This window comes from Bos indicus x Bos taurus, chromosome 19, assembly GCF_003369695.1.
Source record: "Bos indicus x Bos taurus breed Angus x Brahman F1 hybrid chromosome 19, Bos_hybrid_MaternalHap_v2.0, whole genome shotgun sequence".
NCBI classification, from domain to species: Eukaryota; Metazoa; Chordata; class Mammalia; order Artiodactyla; family Bovidae; genus Bos; species Bos indicus x Bos taurus.
This window is the reverse complement of record NC_040094.1, coordinates 47,907,168-47,925,337: the sequence shown is the minus strand read 5'-3', so window position 1 is coordinate 47,925,337 and position 18,170 is coordinate 47,907,168. Positions and strand designations below refer to the sequence as shown.

The window sequence follows — 18,170 nt, the reverse complement described above, 5'->3', positions numbered from 1 at the left end:
TGGTCTGCTTTGCAATTGTGAATATTATTATTTTATTTGAAGTATCTTACGACATCATTTTAATGACCCTGGTATTGTTTTGGATAGTTATACCATGAGGTATCAGACAATTAGGCTACTTTGTTTACTACTAAAAATTCACCATAAGAAAAATCCTTATAACTAAATCATTTTGTACATTCATTATTATTTCTTTAGGATTAATTTCTAGAAGTGGAAGTGCTGAGTCAATGGTTATAATTAGCTCTGTTACGAAGCTCTGTGTTGTTCAGTTACTAAGTCATGTCTGACTCTTTGTGACCCCATGGACTGCAGCATGCCGGGCCTTCCTGTCCTTTGCTATCTCCTGGAGTTGCTCAGACTCACATCCATTGATTTGGTGATGCTTTAACCACCTCATCCTCTGTCGCCCCCTTCTCCTGCCCTCAGTCTTTGGTCAGAGCATTTTATCTGTCTGTTCGCGGTTACGTATCTAGGTCTGAGAACAGGATCCAGCTCACAGTATGCAACTCAGGAAATAACTGGTGGACTGGCCGAGTACCTGTTGCTATACTGTGTTCCATCAGAGAGATGCCAACTTATGCTGTTGTCAACAGTGTGTGGTGACTTAATAGAATGTATTTCTGTGAAGAATAATTTTAATAGAATCTATCCTAGATTTTCCAGGACAGATCTACTTAAAAATATTCTGTCCTGTTAGCCCAATGATTCAAGGAAATATCCCAGGAATTCTAATATTTTGGCATCCAAATGAAATCTCAGGTTTTCCTGATATACTCACACAGCCATACCAAAAAAAAAAAAAAAAAAAAATCTCTTGTCAAACTGTAAATTTCATCTTTTGGATAGAAAATGTTATTTATTTTTGTCCCAATCATAAAAATTATAAAGAATGGCAAATATTTTTAGACAGTTTTGAATATTCAAGGTAACACAAAATTACTTCAGGCTTATTTCATTGAACAGTTTTGGGAGCCGGAAGGCAATGGCACCCCACTCCAGTACTCTTGCCTGGAAAATCCATGGACAAAGGAGCCTGGTAGGCTGCAGTCCATAGGGTCGCTAAGAGTCGGGAATGACTGATCGACTTCACTTTCACTTTTCACTTTCATGCACTGGAGAAGGAAATGGCAACCCACTCCAGTGTTCTTGCCTGGAGAACCCCAGGGATGGGGAAGCCTGGTGGACTGCCGTCTCTGGGGTCACACAGAGTCAGACACGACTGAAGCGACTTAGCAGCAGCAGCTATTTTCATTACTTGTTCCTGGCATGTTATAATTTTACATTATAAGCCACTGTCTCTATCAGTGTGGAACATGTATTTTCCTTTTTCTAAAAGAGAAAAGGTAATGGATTATATACACTTAAATATGATAAAATAATAAATGTTATGGTATTTATATTTTTCCACAATAAAAAATTGCAACCACTCACCAAGAAAGACGATGTGAGATCAGCTGTTTTTCAGAGTAATCCAGGGGTTTAGGATTAGGATCCTTAGGAAAACCCAGATTTAATCAAGGTTCCCTGGGGGATTGCAAAATTATTCCCTGAAACTGAAAGGTCATCGTCATCTGCTGCTTCTGGCCTCTTTCACAAACAATAAAAAATAAAAAGGATGCCACTTAAGTCACATAAACTCAGATGCTTATTGTTGAGAGGGCTGTTAGGAGGTCAGAGGGCAGCCCTGTGTTAAGTACCATCTTTGCTTTTATCCTTCCTGCTGGGGCCCAGGCAGCTTTGAGGTGCCCCAGGTGGGGGCAGCAGAGTGCAGCTGGTTGCTAGAGAAATCACACCAAGGCATCTGCTGCTGCTGCTGCTAAGCCACTTCAGTAGTGTCCGACTCTGTGCGACACTATAGACAGCAGCCCACCAGGCTCCCCCCTCCCCAGGATTCTCCAGGCAAGAACACTGGAGTGGGTTACCATTTCCTTCTCCAATGCATGAAAGTGAAAAGTGAAACTGAAGCCGCTCAGTCATGTCCGACTCTTAGCGACCCGATGGACTGCAGCCTACCAGGCTCCTCTGTCCATGGGATTTTCCAGGCAAGAGTACTGCAGTGGGGTGCCATTGCCTTCTCCCCAAGGCATCTATTTACCAGTTAAGAATTAGGAAAGGGAAACCATACTATGACTTAAACTTTTTTACTGGTCAGAATTCAAAAGATGTCAACGTTTCCAGCTGCTGAGGATGTATTAGACGAAAGCAAGAATAATTTTGATATCTATGAAAAAGTAGTTTGCGATGAGCTGTTAAGAAAACGTAGTTTCATTGTCGAAAGCCCTTGAAGCCTTTCCGTTTTCTTTTTCTTCCTGTGTCTGTGTCACATTCACTGATATCTGAAGAGGACGAGAATACAGAGTTGTGGAGGGCATTCCTGTTCACGTGGGCATCGTATAACTTTAGGTCCTTCGGGGAAAGTAATTCTTGGCAGACATTCCAGGACCATGTATAAGTAGAAAAAGTGTCATAAAAGGACTCATTTTTACTCTCTATTCCAATCAAATCTCCTCGAATCTTCCGCCAGAGGTTGAGCATTTGTTTCCGGTGCTCAAGGGCAATTCCCAAGTTATAGGTTTCTGTAGCTCTCTTTACCTGCAGTGAGAGAGCAGTAGTTTATAGCAGTTACCTCAAAATATCTTTGGTTTCTGGACTGCAATTCTAGATACCCTAAAGGTTATTTTTTCAAGGTACTTGAAAGTCACTGAATTTATATATTAGGTAGTGCCTCTTGAGGACACATGAGTTAGTAGTTGATGGACAAAGGAAATGCATTTCTTAGGAGTAGTGAGATATTAAGAAATTTTATAAGAATTTAAAAACACGGTAGACTAAAACAAGGAGGAAATGTGGGATGGAGATGAGCTCTTAGTACAACAGAAGTGCCAAGGATGGCATTCTGTCCAGCCCAGGGCAGGGAGGGAGAAGATGCTGAGCTAAGGAGGTCCACAAGAAAAATGAAATGAAAATAGCTCAGCTGTGTTTGACTCTTTGAGACCCCGTGGACTGTAGCCCTCCAGGCTCCTCTGTCCACAGAATTCTCCAGGCCAGAATACTAGAGTGGGTAGCTCTTCCCTTCCCTAGGAGATCTCCCCAACCCAGGGATTTGAACCCAGGTCTCCAGCATTGCAGGCTAATTCTTTCCTGTCTGAGCCACCAGGGAAGCCTGGAGGTCCACAAGGATTTGATTAAATCTAGGGAGTAGGTGGCCATGGGAAAGTATTCCAGGGAAAGGAGACAGCACAACAAATGTCCCAAGGCAATTCATCCCAGAGCTGGTAGGGGAGTCCAGGCCCTAGGGTAGCACTAAAGAGTTAACTTTGAGGAGAGGCAAGTCAGGCCTAAGACTTGCTCTCAGTGAGGTTGGGGAGAGCCCTTTTGTCAGGGAAAGTCATGCTGTAGTGAGACACTGCTCTGTGGGAAGTGCAATGAGACCCTCAGTTGTGTGGAACAGAAAATACAGTTGAAATACGCTGCCATTGCCGAGAGGGAAGCATTCATTTCTTAAGCAGGACAGTGACAGGTTGGATCTTCTTAGGACCCATTCTCCATAGCAGCTGTGTGGAGAACCGGTGGAGCTGTGAGGAAGGGATAGCAGGTTGGAAGTTGTTGTCCACGTAAAGCCTAACAAGGGCTTCAGTTTAGGCAATAGCAATACAATGGAATGAAGGGGACAGATTTGAAAAATCTTTGGGAAAATGGGAGTAGCCGGATTAGGTGATTAGTAGATGTGGGGAGTGTGGAAAAAGCATAACTTAAGGATGGTTGCCAAATTCAGACTTAAATTGAAGGAAGTCAGGAAAACCACTACACCATTCAGGTATGACCTAAATCAAAGCCCTTTTGATTATACAGTGGAAGTGAGAAATAGATTTAAGGAATTAGATCTGATAGACAGAGTGCCTGATGAACTATGGATGGAGGTTCCTGACATTGTACAGGAGACAGGGATCAAGACCATCCCCAAGAAAAAGAAATGTCAAAAAGCAAAATGGCTGTCTGAGGAGGCCTTACAAATAGCTGTGAAAAGAAGAGAAGCGAAAAGCAAAGGAGAAAAGGAAAGATATACCCATTTGAATGCAGAGTTTCAAAGAATAGCAAGGAGAGATAAGAAAGCCTTCCTCAGCGATCAATGCAAAGAAACAGAGGAAAACAATAGAATGGGAAAGACTAGAGATCTCTTTTAGAAAATTAGATTTACCAAGGGAACATTTGATGCAAAGATGGGGTCAATAAAGGACAGAAATGGTATGGACCTAACAGAAGCAGAAGATATTAAGAAGAGGTGGTACACAGAAGAACTGTACAAAAAAGATCTTCACGACCCAGATAATCACGATGGTGTGATCACTGACCTAGAGCCAGACATCCTGGCATGTGAAGTCAAGTGGGCCTTAGGAAGCATCACTACGAACAAAGCTAGTGGAGGTGATAGAATTCCAGTTGAGCTATTTCAAATCCTAAAAGATGATGCTGTAAAAGTGCTGCACTCAACATGCCAGCAAATTTGGAAAACTCAGCAGTGGCCACAGGACTGGAAAATGTAAGTTTTCATTCCAATCCCAAAGAAAGGCAATGCCAAAGAATGCTCAAACTACTGCACAATTGCACTCATCTCACATGCTAGCAAAGTAATGCTCAAAATTCCCCAAGCCAGGCTTTAGTAATATGTGAACTGTGAACTTCCAGATGTTCAAGCTGATTTTAGAAAAGGCAGAGGAACCAGAGATCAAATTGCCAATATCTGCTGGATCATCAAAAAAGCAAGAGAGTTCCAGAAAAACATCTATTTCTGCTTTATTGACTATGCCAAAGCCTTTGACTGTGTGGATCACAATAAACTGTGAAAAATTCTGTAAGAGATGGGAATACCACACCACCTCACTTGCCTCTTGAGAAGCCTGTATGCAGGTCAGGAAGCAACAGTTAGAAGTGGACATGGAACAACAGACTGGTTCCAAATAGGAAAAGGAGTACATCAAGGCTATATATTGTCACCCTGCTTATTTAACTTATTAACCTGCAGAGTACATCATGAGAAACACTGGGCTGGATGAAGCACAAGCTGGAATCAAGACTGCTGGGAGAAATATCAATAACCTCAGATATGCAGATGACACCACCCTTATGGCAGAAAGTGAAGAAGAACTAAAGAGCCTCTTGATGAAAGTGAAAGAGGAGAGTGAAAAAGTTGGTTTAAAGCTCAGCATTTAGAAAACTAAGATCATGGCATCCAGTCCCATCAGTTCATGGGAAATAGATGGGGAAACAGTGGAAACAGTGTCAGACTTCATTTTTGGGGACTCCAAAATCACTGCAGATGGTGACTGCAGCCATGAAATTAAAAGATGCTTACTCCTTGGAAGGAAAGTTATGAGCAACTTTGACAGCATATTAAAAAAGCAGAGATATTACTTTGTCCACAAAGGTCCGTCTATTCAAGGTTGTGGTTTTTCCAGTAGTCATGTATGGATATGAGAGTTGGATCATAAAGAAAGCTGAGCACCGAAGAATTGATGGTTTTGAACTGTGGTGTTGGAGAAGACTCTTGAAGAATCCCTTGGACTACAAGGAGATCCAACCAGTCCATCCTAAAGGAGATCAGTCCTGGATGTTCATTGAAAGGACTGATGTTGAAGCTGAAACTCCAGTACTTTGGCCACCTAATGAGAAGAGCTGACTCATTTGAAAAGACCCTGATGCTGGGAAAGATTGAGGGCAGGAGGAGAAGGGGACGACAGAGGATGAGATGGCTGGATGGCATCCCCAACTCAATGGACATGAGTTTGTGTAAGCTCTGGGAGTTGGTGATGGACAGCGAGGCCTGGCCTGCTGCGGTTCATGGGGTTGCAAAGAGTCGGATGTGACTGAGCGACTGAACTGAACTGAAGAATGGCTCCTGGCCTTCAAGTCTCAGTGCCTAGGGAGATGGTAGTATGGAGTCTTCAAGGAAGGGCCAGTTTGATGTGTAAGATGATGAGTTTGGTTTTGGACGTGTCCAGCTTGATATGCTATGAGACAGCAGGGTAAACATGCTCAGCAGGTAATCAGTGAAATGAGGCAGTACTGGAAAGACGTCTAGGCCAGTGACAGTTAAGACTGATCAGGTGTATCGGTGGCAGCTGAAAGGAGAATCAGAGCGTAGGAAGATTGAGGGGAGGAACGGTGTTTTTTATTCTGTGGTATCTCCTAATCTCAGAACCTTGTTAACACTGGATAAATATTTACTGAACAAATGAATATGTTTAATAAGAAGAGCATAAGATGAGACTAGAAAACTAGGAAATATCAAGACTTAAGGAACTTAAATGTCCACTGACAGATGAATGGATAAAGAAGGTGCGGGTTTATATATATACAGTGGAATCCTACTCAACCATAGAAAAGAATGAAATAAGGGCATTTCCAGCAACATGGATGGACCTAGAGACTATCATACTGAGTGAAGTAAGTCAGACAGAGAAAGACAGATATATGATATCACTTGTATATGATATCACGACTGAGCGACTCCACTTTCACTTTATATGTGACATCATAAAAAGATGATATGGATTGACTTACTTACAAAATAGGAATAGGCTCACAGACATGGAAAACAAACTTATGGTTACCAAAGTTTGAAGGGGGAAAGGGGAGAGAGGTAAATTAGGAATTTGGGATTAACAGATATACACCACTATATATAAAATAGATAAAAAACAAGGACCTATTTTATAGCACAGGGAAGTATAATCAATATCTTATAATAACCTATAATGAAAAAGAATCTGAAAAAGAATATATTTATATGTGTATGTATAACTGAATCACTTTGATGTATACTTCAAATACTGTAAATCAACTGTACTTCAACTATAGAAAAAAAGGGTGAACCTCAGGAAAAAGAAGAGAGAGGAAAGATACAGAGATACACATAGAATTGAAGATGCAGTGTTGTAAAGGCTAAGAAAGTGAAAGTGTTAGTTGCTGAGTTGTGTCTGACTCTTTGCAACCTCTTGGACTGTAGCCCACCAAGCTTCTCTGTTCGTGGAACTCTCCAGGCAAGAATACTAGGAATGGGTAGCCATTTCCTTCTCCCAGTTCTTTACCATCTGAGCCACCAGGGAAGCCCCATTGTAAAGGCTAAGGAAGTAGAATGTGTCTCGGAGAGCTTGATCATTAGTGTCAAATGCAGAAGGGAGCTGGCATAAAATAAATACACCACAGTTTCTTTCCGGGAGACAAAAGTTGCTAAGAAGTGAGGGCACGAAAGCAGACACGCAGCACAGAGTTGTGGTTAAAGTGTGGATTCTTCACAATCCAACTTACCCAGGCTTATAATTCTGGTTCTATTACTTTCTAGCTGTGTGCCTTTGGGCAAACCATGTAACCTCTCTGTGCATATCAGTAAAATGACAAGGAGTAATAGTGCCTAAATCATAGGTTGTTGTGGTAAGTAAATGAATTAGTACCTATAAAGTACTTGTGGAGTACTTATAGAGCACCCTGCCTGGCACCTAGGAAGCATGATTAAACTACTATTATTCTTTTAGCTGCCATAATAAAGATTCAGTCACTCATCACAATTCCCTCCCTGAGTACAACCCTCACTGTGACTGCTGGTTTACTACCTTAACTAGTTGCTGTCTCCAGCATGAAACAAATGAATGCCAGAAATGATGCTGGGTACAACTCCAAAGGAGAAATGATCTGGTCTTAAAGACAGAGAACAGAAAAAAAATCTTGGTTTTATGGTTGTAGTGTGTAAGTGCTCAGTCATTTCCAATGCACTGCAACCCCATGCCCATGGGTCCATGCCCTCTGCCAGGCTCCTCTGTCCATGAGATTTTTTAGGCAAGAATACTGGAGTGGATTGCCATCTCCTCCTCCAGGGGATCTTCCTGATCCAAGGATAAAACTGGTGTCTCCTGTATTGCAGGCAGATTCTTTACTGCTGAGCCACCAGGGAAGTTCTACGGTTGTAGTAATGAAGTGGAAAACATTGTTGTCAATGGTTTCTGGGAAGGCATTCAACAGTGAATACTCACGTGTGGTTTAATAGCAGCTGCATCAGCCACTGTCCAGTTCTGCTTTCTCTTGAGCATTTGATCAATGGTGAGGATATCAGTTGAGTAGCCTGAGGTAGGGTCAACAGGTTTTATATTTGCTGCCTTTATAAACATTTAAAAAAGAAGGTTAGTAACATATTTTAGTTGAATTACATAACAAAGACAAAATACACAGAAATATACTGTATTATGAAAGGGTGTGTGTATGATTTATAAGATTATTTCTACACCACTTGTCAGTTGCTTCAGGGCACCTGGTATAGTGCCATGTGTAAATGGCACTGAGCAAACTCTCTTTCTTAATAGTGAACCCTAGTCACAAGACAAGTATAGACCAGAGGATGGTTTATGTTTGGGATGGATATGGGGAGTATAGAGAGGCACCAACTCATCCTCATGCAAACTTGCAAAGCATTGAAAATGACTGTGCCCTCCACAGAGCACAACCTGGACTACTTCCAAAATTCTCACAGGGAACCAGCCATCTGGTTTTCCCTGTTCCTGGGCTGCTGAACAGTGTTGATGGAAATCATATAAATATACAAATTGCGTTCTTTGAAAATGTGTATGGCCGAGGCTCATCCAGGTCCTCAGTACTGCTTGACATTACTTTTCTTCATTTGCAGCTCTTACAGCTCTCACAGAGGCTGCTGGAAAACCAAACCTTTAAACTCCCTTAGCTAATGATCTTGTCTCTTCAAGTCTATCTAACATGAATTCTTTTTGCTCTTCTTTCCACCTTAGGATTTCTCCATCCTTAAACTCATTTTTTCCTCCTTCCCTCTTATATGTGAGAGTTTTTCCTGATTTTCAAGGTCTCTTTGTGTATCTTTATTTATTCACCTCCCTTCAATTTACTTCTTTCCAGCGCTGGCTTCATGGGTCATACACCCATGAAGGTGTATGTAATTACACAGGGCCTTGTCAATAACCTCAGATATGCAGATGACACCACCCTTATGGCAGAAAGTGAAGAGGAACTAAAAACCCTCTTGATGAAAGTGAAAGTGGAGAGTGAAAAAGTTAGCTTAAAGCTCAACATTCAGAAAACGAAGATCATGGCATCCGGTCCCACCACTTCATGGGAAATAGATGGGGAAACAGTGGAAAACAGTGTCAGACTTTATTTTTCTGGGCTCCAAAATCACTACAGATGGTGACTGCAGCCATGAAATTAAAAGACACTTACTCCTTGGAAGGAAAGTTATGACCAAGCTAGATAGCATATTCAAAAGCAGAGACATTACTTTGCCAACAAAGGTTCGTCTAGTCAAGGCTATGGTTTTTCCTGTGGTCATGTATGGATGTGAGAATTGGACTGTGAAGAAGGCTGAGCACCGAAGAATTGATGCTTTTGAATTGTGGTGTTGGAGAAGACTCTTGAGAGTCCCTTGGACCGCAAGGAGATCCAACCAGTCCATTCTGAAGGAGATCAGCCCTGGGATTTCTTTGGAAGGACTGATGCTAAAGCTGAAACTCCAATACTTTGGCCACCTCATGCGAAGAGTTGACTCATTGGAAAAGACTCTGACGCTGGGAGGGATTGGGGGCAGGAGGAGAAGTGGACGACAGAGGATGAGATGGCTGGATGGCATCACTGACTCGATGGACGTGAATCTCAGTGAACTCCGGGAGCTGGTGATGGACAGGGAGGCCTGGCGTGCTGCGATTCATGGGGTCGCAAAGAGTCGGACACGACTGAGCGACTGATCTGATCTGAGTTTAGTTTAATGTTTTACATTGCTGTTTTTAAATTTTTAACTATTTTTGGACAAGGGGCCCTACATTTTCATTTTGTACTGGGCCTAGCCAGTCATGTAGCCAGTCTTGCCTCTCTTCTACATCTTCAAACATCTTCAGTTTCTCTTTAGGCAGTGGTTTTCAGCTTTGGCTGCATAGTGGAACTTTAAAAAAATCCTGAGGCCAGGGCCCCATTCCCAGAGATTTGATTTAACTAGACAGAGTTGTGGCTAGGACAGCAGGACTGTAAAAGCTCTCCCTGGGGGTTCTGTTGTGCAACCAAGATTGAGAACCAGAGTTCCAAGGGTTCTTCTTCCTGGCTATAAAAGTGCTCATCTCTTACATCCTGAAACAGATATTTATAGACTCTGATTCTCCATCAAGCTATAGTTTCATGTTTTTCTTCCTGTTACAAAAACAGTTAAATTTTTGTAAGAGGATTTGATGCCCCCTCCCCACTGCTCCTTTGCATTATCAGTTTCTGAAGAGGCATGATAAAAATCTTCCACTGTGATTATGGATTTGCTTATTCATTTAATATTTATTTTTACCATGTATAATGCCTAAAAAGTCTAAAGCTAATCCTTATTATTCCGTTAAATATCACCTTATCTGTCAATCTGTTACATACATACAGATTCAAAATAGTTTTATCTTTCTGATGATCAAAAATTTTTTTAAATTGAAGTATAGTTGACTTTCCATTTCAGTTTCAAATGAACAAACAGTAATTCAACATTTAATAGATTATACGCCATACAAAGTTATCATAAAGTATTAGCTATACTCCCTGTACTGTACACTACATCCTTGTAACTTATTTTATATCTAGTGGTTTGTACCTCTTAATCTCCTTTACCTATTTCGCTCCTGTCCTCACCCTTCTCCCTCTTGGTAAACAGTTTGTTTTCTGTATCTGTGAATTTGTGTCTGTTTTATTTTTAAGATTCTCCTGATTATTAAAAACCATTAAATAGCATCTTTATCTTTATGTTTTCCCTAAATTTTCTCTCCCCACCACAATATATGGATAACAGCTTATTTTGATTTGTATTTGCCTGATATTTCTTCTTCTGTCCCTTTATTTTCAAGTTTCTGTGTCATAATTTAGGTAAAAGGATATAAATCTTAAAACTACTTAAAAAATAAATCAGCACTCTTTCTTTTAAACTTGAAAATAATTTTTTCTTCCTTCCTCCTTATTATTTTTTTTAAATTGGTGTCTTTAATCGTTTCTTGTGTTACTGATATATTTGGATTTTTCTGCCTATTTTGTTTTGTACTTTCTATTTTCCCATGTTCTCTCTTTTTTCTTATTTTTTTTATTCCTCTATGGTTTGGCAATATTCATTTTAGTTTTTACTTATTATCTTCACATTTTTAACATTTACAATTAATGCAACAAATTATAGATTTACTCAATATCATAAGCCTCTCCCCAAACAATAAAAAGAACTTAGCTTTCATTCTGAGCACCACCCTCCTCATCTTCCATGTTAGCATGGTGTAGTATTTTAGTTCTTATTGTCTGATACTCTCCAAACCAGTACTTCTGTTTTTATTTCAGTATATAAATGTTTAATTCTAATTGCTTCTTAGGATTTTCATTTTCCCGGGTATATGTAAAATTTAATAAAATGTGTATGCTTTTCTCTCTTTTATCTCTCATGTCTTATGTCCCATGTTTTCTCCAGCTTTTTGGTCTTGGGCAATCTAATATGGAAAGATAACGTCTCAGGGTAGTTTTAATTTGGATCTTTTATGAAGATGAGACTGAGTACCTTTTTATGTTTCTGAGAACTGTCTGCTCATATCTTTTGCTCATTTTTATAGGTTAGTTTTTTCTAATCACTTTGAAGCTCTCTGATGTATTAGAGAAGATAGCTCTTTGTATTATGAGCTGCAAATGTGACTTTTTTGCCATGTAGAATTTTATAATTATTTTTTAACTGTGCCACACAACATGCAGAATCTTAGTTCCCCAACCAGGGATTGAACCCATGACCTTTGCAGCAGAAGCATGTTGTCTTAACCACTGGACTGCTAGGGAAGTCCCTGAAACTTGAAAGTTTCATTCCTTGGTTTCTAATCAACATTTATAGTACATTAGATTAGATGTTATAATAGACTAGATTAAAATTATAGTATTATACATTTTTCAGCAATTTTAATGATTTTTTTAAATTAAATGAAATATTTATTGTTGTTGTTTAGTTGATAAGTCCAGAGAGGGCAATGCACCCCACTCCAGTACTCTTGTCTGGAAAATCCCATGGGCGGAGGAGCCCGGTAGGCTGCAGTCCATGGGGTCTCGAAGAGTCGGACACGACTGAGCGACTTCACTTTCACTTTTCACTTTCATGCATTGGAGAAGGAAATGGCAACCCACTCCAGTGTTCTTGCCTGGAGAATCCCAGGGATGGGGGAGCCTGGTGGGCTGCCGTCTATGGGGTTGCACAGAGTCGGACACGACTGAAGTGACTTAGCAGTAGCAGTTGCTAAGTCATGTCCATCTCTTGTGATCCCATAGTCTATACCCTGCCAGGCTTCACTGTCCATGGGATTTCCCAGGTAAGAATATTGGAGTGGGTTGCCATTTCCTTTTATAGGGGATCTTCCTGACCCAGAAGACCCATGTGTCTTCTGCATTGGCAGATGGACTCTTTGCCACTGAGCTATGAGGGAAGCCTTGAACTATTTATACCTGGACTTTAAATTTAGGAACATGGCTACGGAGTCTGGTTTGAAATATCATGACTGAAAATATTTGTCATTAATAAGCACATTACTAGTTCTGTTAAGTTAGAACTTAAAAAACTAAATATTGAACTGATAGGACATAATCCAAATCCCACCTGTGTTTTCCAGTCTTTTTTATGGAAAAAATAGTTCTCAAAGAAATTCAGAGGTTCCTTTCTCTTCAGCATTTCTAATTTCTGTATGTCCTTGAATGGCTTTCCCATTACCACTCCATCCACATTAGGAAACAGTGGAAAGATGGGTATTTTTGAATATGGGCTATCTGAAGGAGGATTGCATTCTGAAAAGATAAAAACTGGTATCATGAAAAAATGTAAGAAGAAATTCCCATAGAAGACATAAATGTAAAAAAAAAAAAAAAAGACATAAATGTGGTGCCTAATTTACTCTTTGCCCATTCATCTCCTCAGTGGCCCTGCTACCCCTTCTTCATTCTCCTGCTCCCACCACCCCACCCATCCACAGACTTTCATCTTCATCCAGGTGTCTAGGGATTCAGGTAAAATGTACATTTGTTTCAAATGATATCTGTGTGACAGACCAGTCACTCAGAATAGGCTGTGGCCCTACTCTTAAAGTACTTGGCATCTAGTATTTATTTCTGACCAGTAATATACACATACATCCTTTACAATGGTGGGGAGAGGACAAATGACTCTTACTCTTGAGCTCGTCAAGAAATTTAAATAAATCCTTTTCTTTCATTATTGCAATCCGAGCAGCATTAGCGAAGGCAGCTGTGCTTGAGCTTGGAGGTGTGCATATGTCTGGCTTAAATCTCCTTTTTCCATAACCCGTAGTATCAGGGCTCCACACCATTCCTGAGGTGGTTTCCTGGAATTTTCTTCGGAAATAGCTAAGAAATAAAGATAATTTAAGAGATGGTTAAAAAGTGCCTGACTGTTGGACAGAAAGAAAAAAGAAGTTAATTTGCAAGTTATATATGCTGAATATGTTTAAGTTTAATTTGTATAGTCATTTAATATCATTTATGTGACATTTATAGAATATCTACTGACATTTTCCACAGACCATTTGATTACTTTATATATGCAGTCCCTGGGCTCTGGCTTCCTTCCTCTGCTCTAAGACTTCCCAGTCTTGTCTAGCAAAACACCTAGCAATTTTGATCTCTGACAAACCCTTAAGTGGTATCAACTTGACTATAAACATTAGTCATGCCTACTATTATATTATTTTGTGGTTTGTTTTCTAAAACTGAAGTGCAGCTTCTGTACAATATCATATGCTGCAGGTGTATAATATAGTAATTTTATGCTGGGTTTTAAAATGCAACATTTTTTAAATTAAAAGAAATTCTCATTGCAGAGAATCTGGAAGAGTTAGAAAAGTATAAAGAAAATGTTACCAGTAATCTTATTATCCACAGATGTCTACAGTAAATCACTACTGTAATTCTTTATAGTGTGTGTGTGTGTGTGTGTACATGTGTGTGCAGTCATGTGTATGAATGTATTTAGGAGATATGTTACTGTGCATTTTAGGTTATAAATTCTTTATGTACCACAGGCTACATATGGTAAAGGACTCTAATTCATAGCACAAACATTCCCAAAGGTATGTTTGGAATATCAGTGACAGGTCAGATTCCTTCTTGCTGCTGAGACACAGACTCCTCTTAGCAGCTGAGGTATGGATCTGGTTGCTCACTGCTTAGATGGAAAAATGTGTTTCTCACTGCTTTGCTGCAGTGGGGGCTTCAGTACCAAAGTGGAAGATCTCACAGTGTGCTGAGTGGAGGAATGTCCCAGAGAACAAGATATAGGACCTTGCTTCTCACTACTTCACAGGTTTCTTTCTACTACAGCATCAGGAGGCTTCACTTCTCTCTGGGATGGTGATGAGCAACCTTTCTTTTCCTCTCAGGAAGAGGGAAAGAACTTGTTCTAAATATTGGAGCTGCAGCAGTGGTTGGGTAGGAGATGTGCTGATCGTGTTCTGATTGGAATCTGGTTTGTAATCAGATACTTCCTTCCCTAACCTTTTTTAAAAAAATTTATTTTATATTGGAGTATAGTTGCTTAACAATGTTGTTAGTTACAAGTGTACCACAGAGTAGTTCAGTCATCCGTATCCATGTAGCTATTCTTTTTCATATTATTTACCCATTTAGGATAGTACAGAGTATTGAGCAGAGTTCCCTGTAAGTCCCTGTGGTTACCTTTTTAAACTGTTTATTTTGTAGTGGGGTATAGCCGATAGTTTCAGGTGACAGCAAAGGCACTCACCCATACATACACACGCATTCATTCTCCTCCAAACTCCCTCCCTTCCAGGCTGCCACGTAACATTCACTGAACAGAGTTCTATGTGCTATACAGTAGGTCCTTGTTGGTTATCCATTTTAAATGTAGCAGTGTGTACATGTCCATCCCAAATCACCTAACTATTCCTTTCCCCTGTTCCTCGCCCCAGAAACCATAAGCTCATTCTCTGTTTGCGAGTCTGTTTCTGTTTTGTAAATAAGTTCATCTGTGTCATTTTTAAAAGATTCCACATATAAGCGTTATCATATCATACTTGTCTTTTTCTGCCTGGCTTACTTAGTAGGATAATCTCCAGGTTTATCCATGTAGCTGCAAATGTCATGATTTCGTTCTTTTTAACGGCTGAGTAATATTCCATTGTATATATGTATCACATCTTCTTTATCCATTCATCTATCAATGGACATTTTGGTTGCATCCATGTATACAGTGCTGCAATGAATGCTGGATATATCCTTTCAAACCAGGTTTTTCTCTGATATATGCCCAGGAGTGGGATTGCTGGGTCATATGGTAGCTCTAGTTTTAGTTTCTTAAGGAACCTGAATGTTATTTTCCACAGTGGCTGTGACCAACTTATAGCACCACCAGCAGTTTAGTAGGGTTCCCTTTTCTCCATTCTCTCCAGTATTTATTGGCTGTAGACTTTTTGATGATGGTCATTCTGACTGATGTGAGGTGATATCTCAATGTAGTTTTGAGTTGTATTTCTCAATAAACTGTGGAAAATTCTGAAAGAGATGGGAATACCAGACCACCTCACTTGCCTCTTGAGAAGCCTGTATGCAGGTCAGGAAGCAACAGTTAGAAGTGGACATGGAACAACAGACTGGTTCTAAATAGGAAAAGGAGTACATCAAGGCTGTATATTGTCACCCTGCTTATTTAACTTATTAACCTGCAGAGTACATCATGAGAAACACTGGGCTGGATGAAGCACAAGCTGGAATCAAGATGGCCAGGAAAAATATCAATAACCTCAGATATGCAGATGACAGCACTCTTATGGCAGAAGGTGAAGAAGAACTAAAGAGCCTCTTGCTGAAAGTGAAAGAAGAGAGTGAAAAAGTTGGCTTAAAGCTCAACATTCAGAAAACGAAGATCATGGCATCCAGTCCCATCACTTCATGGCAAATAGATGGGGAAACAGTGGCTGACTTTATTTTTGGGGGCTCCAAAATCACTAAAGATGGTGATTGCACCCATGAAATTAAAAGACACTTGCTCCTTGGAAGGAAAGTTATGACCAACCTAGACAGCATATTCAAAAGCAGGGGCATTACTTTGCCAACAAAGGTCCATCTAGTCAACCACAAGGCTGTGGTTTTTCCAGTGGTCATGTATGGATGTAAGAGTTGGACCATAAAGAAAGCTGAGCGCCAAAGAATTGATGGTTTTGAACTGTGGTGTTGGAGAAGACTCTTGAGAGTCCCTTGGACTGCAAGGAGATCCAACCAGTCCATCCTAAAGGAGATCAGTCCTGGGTGTTCATTGGAGGGACTGATGTTGAAACTGAAACTCCAATACTTCGGCCACATGATGAAAAGAGCTGACTCATTTGAAAAGACCCTGATGCTGGGAAAGATTGAGGGCAGGAGGAGAAGGGGATGACAAAGGATGAGATGGTTGGATGGCATCACTGATCCGATGGACATGGGTTTGGGTGGACTCTGGGAGTTGGTGATGGACAAGGAGGCCTGGCGTGCTGCGGTTCATGGGGTTGCAAAGAGTCGGACATGCCTGAGCGACTGAACTGAACTGAATGATTAACAATGTTGAGCATCTTCTCATGTGCTTCTTGGCCATCTGTATGCCTTCTTTAGAGAAATTTCTATTTAGGTCTTCTGCTCATTTTTTGACTCGTTGATTTTTAAAAAATTAATTAATTAATTTATTTTTGGTTGTGCTGGGTCTTCACTGCTGCACAAGCGTTTCTCTAGTTGAGGGAAACAGGGGCTACTCTTGTTGTGGTACACAGGCTTCTTGTGGTGGTGGCTTCTCTTGTTGCTGAGCACAGGCTGTAGGACGTGTGGGCTTCAGTAATCGCGGCAGATGGGCTCAGCAGTTGCTGCTTCCGGGCTCTACAGCACAGGCTCAACAGCTGAGGCGTGTGGGCTTAGCTGCTCTGTTGGGCTTAGCTGCTCTGTGGCGTATGAGATCTTCCTGGATCAGGGATCAAACCTGTGTCTCCTGCATTGGCAGGTGGTTTCTTTACCACCGAGCCACCAGGGAAGTGCAGGGTTGTTTGTTTTTTTCATGTTGAGCCACTTGTACTTCCTCTCCTCATCTTGAATCCATCCATCCACAATGTTCTCACTTGCCTCTAAATACAGAATAATGCTTGTTTCTCTCAGTGTAATTTAATTCCTACCAGGTTCTTTAAGGCTCATCTTTCTCTTCTTTCAAAGGAATCCCTACAGACTTATGGCTCTGGTGTGGTCCTCAAACCAGCAGCAGCAGCAGCAGCAGCATTGGGAACTTCCTAGAAATATAAATTCTTGGGCCTCACACAAACCTCCTGAATCAGAAACCCTGGAGTCCAGTGATGTGGTTTGACAATTGCTCTAGGTAATCTTGATGCATGCCCAAGTTTGAAAACTGTTGTTCTAGTCTACACTTTCCCTTCCCTGAAACTCTAATCTTTGTCTGATAATTGTATACCAGGTTATGTTTACAACTGTTTCCTTTCTTCCCTCTTTCCCTTCTTTCCTTCCTTCCTTTTTTCCTGTTTCAATCTTTCTTCACTAACACAGGTTTTCCTTATCTATCTCTTGATCTTTGGATGTAGATTCATACTTAAGAGTGAGAATAAATACTCTTAAAGGCCAACTGGAAGCTCTTTGGTGTGGTGGGTCTTATTGAGTAGGAAGTTTACTGTCAGGTAACTGATTGGAGCATTGTTTCATTAAGGGTCTTTTAATTGTGGTTGTCTGGGTTTTTTCTCTCTGTGGTTGTCTAGTCAATTTCTCTGGAGAGGGGTCCTCTAATATTTTATCTAGTGTAAAAATCTAGCTGTTAATGGGATTTAGGGAAGGGGAAGGTGGCTGGTAGAGTCTCACCATTCAGTAAGTGGAATTGCATGTAACCCTGTTTTCACTGATACCCTCATCCTCAGTTATGTCTGATCTCCCTGAGCCCAAACAATCTTTCTGGTACAACCTCTTCAGAGAGTTAACTGCCAAGCAGTCACTTGGTTGTGTGGGGTTAGAGAGAGGAATCTAAGGGTCAACCTGCTTCTCAATGCTACTTTCAACTAGTATTTGTATTCTGGGCTCCCTACACCTCTGCTTTATCGAGCCCATCTTTGCATGAAATGTTCCCTTGGTAAATC

The 18,170-nt window shown here is 40.6% G+C and overlaps 1 protein-coding gene across 1 annotated transcript in view; it reads right to left on the bottom strand.

The window, feature by feature from the left end:
* Positions 1-2,128: 2,128 nt before the first annotated feature.
* EFCAB3 (EF-hand calcium binding domain 3) overlaps positions 2,129-18,170 on the bottom strand; it is a 33,170-nt gene continuing 17,128 nt past the window's right edge. The window contains exons 7-10 of the mRNA XM_027519284.1: positions 13,214-13,407; positions 12,647-12,831; positions 8,031-8,153; positions 2,129-2,595 (exon numbers count right to left, since the gene is read on the bottom strand). Of these exons, the coding sequence (XP_027375085.1) occupies positions 2,269-2,595; positions 8,031-8,153; positions 12,647-12,831; positions 13,214-13,407 (829 nt within the window). The 3' untranslated portion in view covers positions 2,129-2,268. The remainder of the gene's footprint in view (positions 2,596-8,030; positions 8,154-12,646; positions 12,832-13,213; positions 13,408-18,170) is intronic.